Source organism: Oncorhynchus gorbuscha, linkage group LG05, assembly GCF_021184085.1.
Source record: "Oncorhynchus gorbuscha isolate QuinsamMale2020 ecotype Even-year linkage group LG05, OgorEven_v1.0, whole genome shotgun sequence".
NCBI lineage: Eukaryota > Metazoa > Chordata > Actinopteri > Salmoniformes > Salmonidae > Oncorhynchus > Oncorhynchus gorbuscha.
In genome coordinates this window covers 88049367-88053359 of record NC_060177.1, presented here as the reverse complement: position 1 = coordinate 88053359, position 3993 = coordinate 88049367, and the positions used below count along the sequence as shown (strand labels likewise).

At 45.4% G+C, this 3993-nt stretch overlaps 1 protein-coding gene across 1 annotated transcript in view; it reads right to left on the bottom strand.

The window, feature by feature from the left end:
• Nucleotides 1–312: 312 nt before the first annotated feature.
• The window catches only part of LOC124036640, a 176179-nt gene continuing 172498 nt past the window's right edge, over nt 313–3993 (bottom strand). Inside the window, exons 32-36 of the mRNA XM_046351462.1 lie at nt 3790–3937; nt 3383–3439; nt 3093–3185; nt 1875–2034; nt 313–641 (exon numbers count right to left, since the gene is read on the bottom strand). Of these exons, the coding sequence (XP_046207418.1) occupies nt 359–641; nt 1875–2034; nt 3093–3185; nt 3383–3439; nt 3790–3937 (741 nt within the window). The 3' untranslated portion in view covers nt 313–358. The remainder of the gene's footprint in view (nt 642–1874; nt 2035–3092; nt 3186–3382; nt 3440–3789; nt 3938–3993) is intronic.

The following is a 3993-nucleotide window of genomic DNA, read 5'->3' as shown; positions in this document are numbered from 1 at the left end:
TTCTACGGAGCGTGTCTCCTCTTTCAACTCCATCTTGTGATAGGCTCTCATCTACCTATCCTCCCTCCTCCTCCCCTCTCTCCTCCCTGTCCTCTCTCCTCTCCTCACCTCTCCTCTCTCATCCCCTCTCCTCTCCCCACCTCTCCTCTCCTCACCTCTCCTCACCTCTCCTCTTCCTATCCTCTCTCCCCCTATCCTCTCTCCTCCCTGTCCTCTCCCCACCTCTCCTCTCCCTATCCTCTCTCCTCCCTGTCCTCTTTCCCCCTATCCTCTCTCCTCCCTGTCCTCTCCCCCCTCCTCTACCTATCCTCTCTCCACCTCTTTTCTCCTCTATCTATCCTCTCTCCACATCTCCTCATCATCTGCCCTCCTCTACAGGGCGTGTCTCGGCCTTCAGTTTGACAAAGTCCTTGGCCACCTCGTCGGCCGCACGCTGAGACAAGATACGCATCACCGTTACGCCCGTCTCGTCCTTCTGGATGGTTCCGCCCAGCGGGCACCAGCACACACACGACTTCCTGTCAGCCACGTCTCGGAGCTGGACCACGGCCACGCCCACAACACGGTCGGCCCGGCCGAAACAGTAGTCCTTCACAGTCACCTGCAGCTCATAGCAGTCTGGAGACTCCTTACCCAGGATACTGTTGGAGGGGGAGAGCGAAGAGGCAGAAGTGGTTCAACATTGCTGTATAGTGTACACTACAGACTAATGGTGGATCTACATCTAACAGTGGAGAATGGATGGTTGTTGTACAGTAGGATCTACATCTAACAGTGGAGAATGGATGGTTGTTGTACAGTAGGATCTAAATCTAACAGTGGAGAATGGATGGTTGTTGTACAGTAGGATCTACATCTAACAGTGGAGAATGGATGGTTGTTGTACAGTAGGATCTACATCTAACAGTGGAGAATGGATGGTTGTTGTACAGTAGGATCTACATCTAACAGTGGAGAATGGATGGTTGTTGTACAGTAGGATCTACATCTAACAGTGGAGAATGGATGGTTGTTGTACAGTAGGATCTACATCTAACAGTGGAGAATGGATGGTTGTTGTACAGTAGGATCTACATCTAACAGTGGAGAATGGATGGTTGTTGTACAGTAGGATCTACATCTAACAGTGGAGAATGGACGGTTGTTGTACAGTAGGATCTACATCTAACAGTGGAGAATGGATGGTTGTTGTACAGTAGGATCTACATCTAACAGTGGAGAATGGACGGTTGTTGTACAGTAGGATCTACATCTAACAGTGGAGAATGGATGGTTGTTGTACAGTAGGATCTACATCTAACAGTGGAGAATGGATGGTTGTTGTACAGTAGGATCTACATCTAACAGTGGAGAATGGATGGTTGTTGTACAGTAGGATCTACATCTAACAGTGGAGAATGGATGGTTGTTGTACAGTAGGATCTACATCTAACAGTGGAGAATGGATGGTTGTTGTACAGTAGGATCTACATCTAACAGTGGAGAATGGATGGTTGTTGTACAGTAGGATCTACATCTAACAGTGGAGAATGGATGGTTGTTGTACAGTAGGATCTACATCTAACAGTGGAGAATGGATGGTTGTTGTACAGTAGGATCTACATCTAACAGTGGAGAATGGATGGTTGTTGTACAGTAGGATCTACATCTAACAGTGGAGAATGGACGGTTGTTGTACTTGACCTTTTTATAAAGCTTTGGTAATTAATATTTATTTCAAAGTAATCTCGCGAGCCAAACCCTCTAGTTTTGGCACTAGCGCTGCCGTAGCGCCAGCAGAAAATAGTTGTCAGGTGGTGAACACCTGAAAGTGGAGTTAAGGTGAAGGGCGACCCACAGCTGTTGGTTGGAAACACAGTAGGTTAAGAACTCACAATTGGAAGGTCTCATTGTACTTGGCTGTCCAGCTGTTGTTCTTTGACTTGGTGGTGAACTTCCTCTTCTGGGCTGCAAGGAGCGGACCAATCATATTGACTTCCACGAAGGGACGGAACATCCCTGATGTCTGCCACCTCATGTCATTCACCGCTATCACTGTAGGGGGGGGTGAGTGAAAGAGCGAGGGGACAATAGGTGAGAAATTAAAGCAATCGGTGTGAGAGCAGTAGATGGAAGGAGAAGGAGATGGAGAGATGGAATGATGAGAGATGAAAAGATGAGAGATAAAATTATGAGAGATGAAAAGATGAGAGATGAAAAGATGAGAGACGGAAAGATGAGAGACGGAGAGATGAGAGATGAGAGATGAGAGATGGAAAGATGAGAGATTGAGAGATGAGATGGAAAGATGAGAGACGGAAAGATGAGAGACGGAAAGATGAGAGACGGAAAGATGAGAGACGGAAAGATGAGATGGAAAGATGAGAGACGGAAAGATGAGAGACGGAAAGATGAGAAACGGAGAGATGAGAAATGAGAGATGGAAAGATGAGAGATTGAGAGATGAGATGGAAAGATGAGAGACGGAAAGATGAGATGGAAAGATGAGAGACGGAAAGATGAGAGATTGAGAGATGAGATGGAAAGATGAGAGACGGAAAGATGAGATGGAAAGATGAGAGATGGAAAGATGAGAGACGGAAAGATGAGAAACGGAGAGATGGAAAGATGAGAGATTGAGAGATGAGATGGAAAGATGAGAGATTGAGAGATAAGATGGAAAGATGAGATGGAAAGGTATGAGATGGAAAGATGAGAGATGAAAAGGTGAGAGATGGAAAGATGAGAGATGGAAAGGTATGAGATGGAAAGATGAGAGATTGAGAGATGGAAAGATGAGAGATGGAGAGATGAGATGGAAAGGTATGAGATGGAAAGATGAGAGATTGAGAGATGGAAAGATGAGAGATGGAGAGATGAGATGGAAAGGTATGAGATGGAAAGATGAGAGATTGAGAGATGGAAAGATGAGAGGTTGAGAGATGGAGAGATGAGATATGAGAGATGGAAAGATGAGATATGGAGAGATGAGATGGAGATATATGAGATGGAATGATGAGAGATATGAGGTATGATATGAGGTGTGCTTTGTGCTGTCCAGTTTGATCTGAGGTGGACAGGACAGGACAGGTGTAATGGTATGTCTGGCTCACCTCTGATGTTGACCTTGTGGATCTTGTCTTTGCCTGGAGGCACCATGTCTACCTGGATCTGGGCCTCACCAACAGGCTTCTCCACTCCTGAACCTGAGAGTCGATGTACATCACAAATTATCACACCGCTATTACCATTTACTAAGCAACCAAACATGGTCATTCACTTCATTCTATCATTGAGCTATTATATGTAAATGAATTAGCTATAACACATTATTTTAAGGAAATCTAACACATTATTACCACATTACAAAAGCTTATAATCCATCTATAACACTATAACATACCTCTGTCTGGCCGAACCTTCTCACTCGGGGTAATCCTGATGCCCATCCCATTATGAACTAGAGAGCGAGAGAAGAGAGTGAAAAAGTGACAACTCTATGCTGACCTCTATTGGCATGATAATGAAAATGCAGCAATACAGATAATGAGTAAAACTGTCTGTGCATGTAAACAAAACTATATGTTGGTTCTCTGAGTGTGTGTGTGTGTGTGTGTGTGTGTGTGTGTGTGTGTGTGTGTGTGTGTGTGTGTGTGTGTGTGTGTGTCTGTGTCTGTGTCTGTGTCTGTGTCTGTGTCTGTGTCTGTGTCTGTGTGTGTGTGTGTGTGTGTGTGTGTGTGTGTGTGTGTGTGTGTGTGTGTGTGTGTGTGTGTGTGTGTGTGTGTGTGTGTGTGTGTGTGTGTCTCTTACCCTGTGCGTGCTGTGTAGTTACAAAGATCTTGATTAGTGCATCAGTGCTCTGAGAGTAGAGGGACAGAGCATATTTCAGCGAAGATAACTCAGGACTCTTCTCCACATAGGCCTTCTTCAGACCATTACCCCCTGCATGGAAGTATTGCTGAGGAGGAGAGAGAGAGAGAGAGAGAGAGAGAGAGAGAGAGAGAGAGAGAGAGA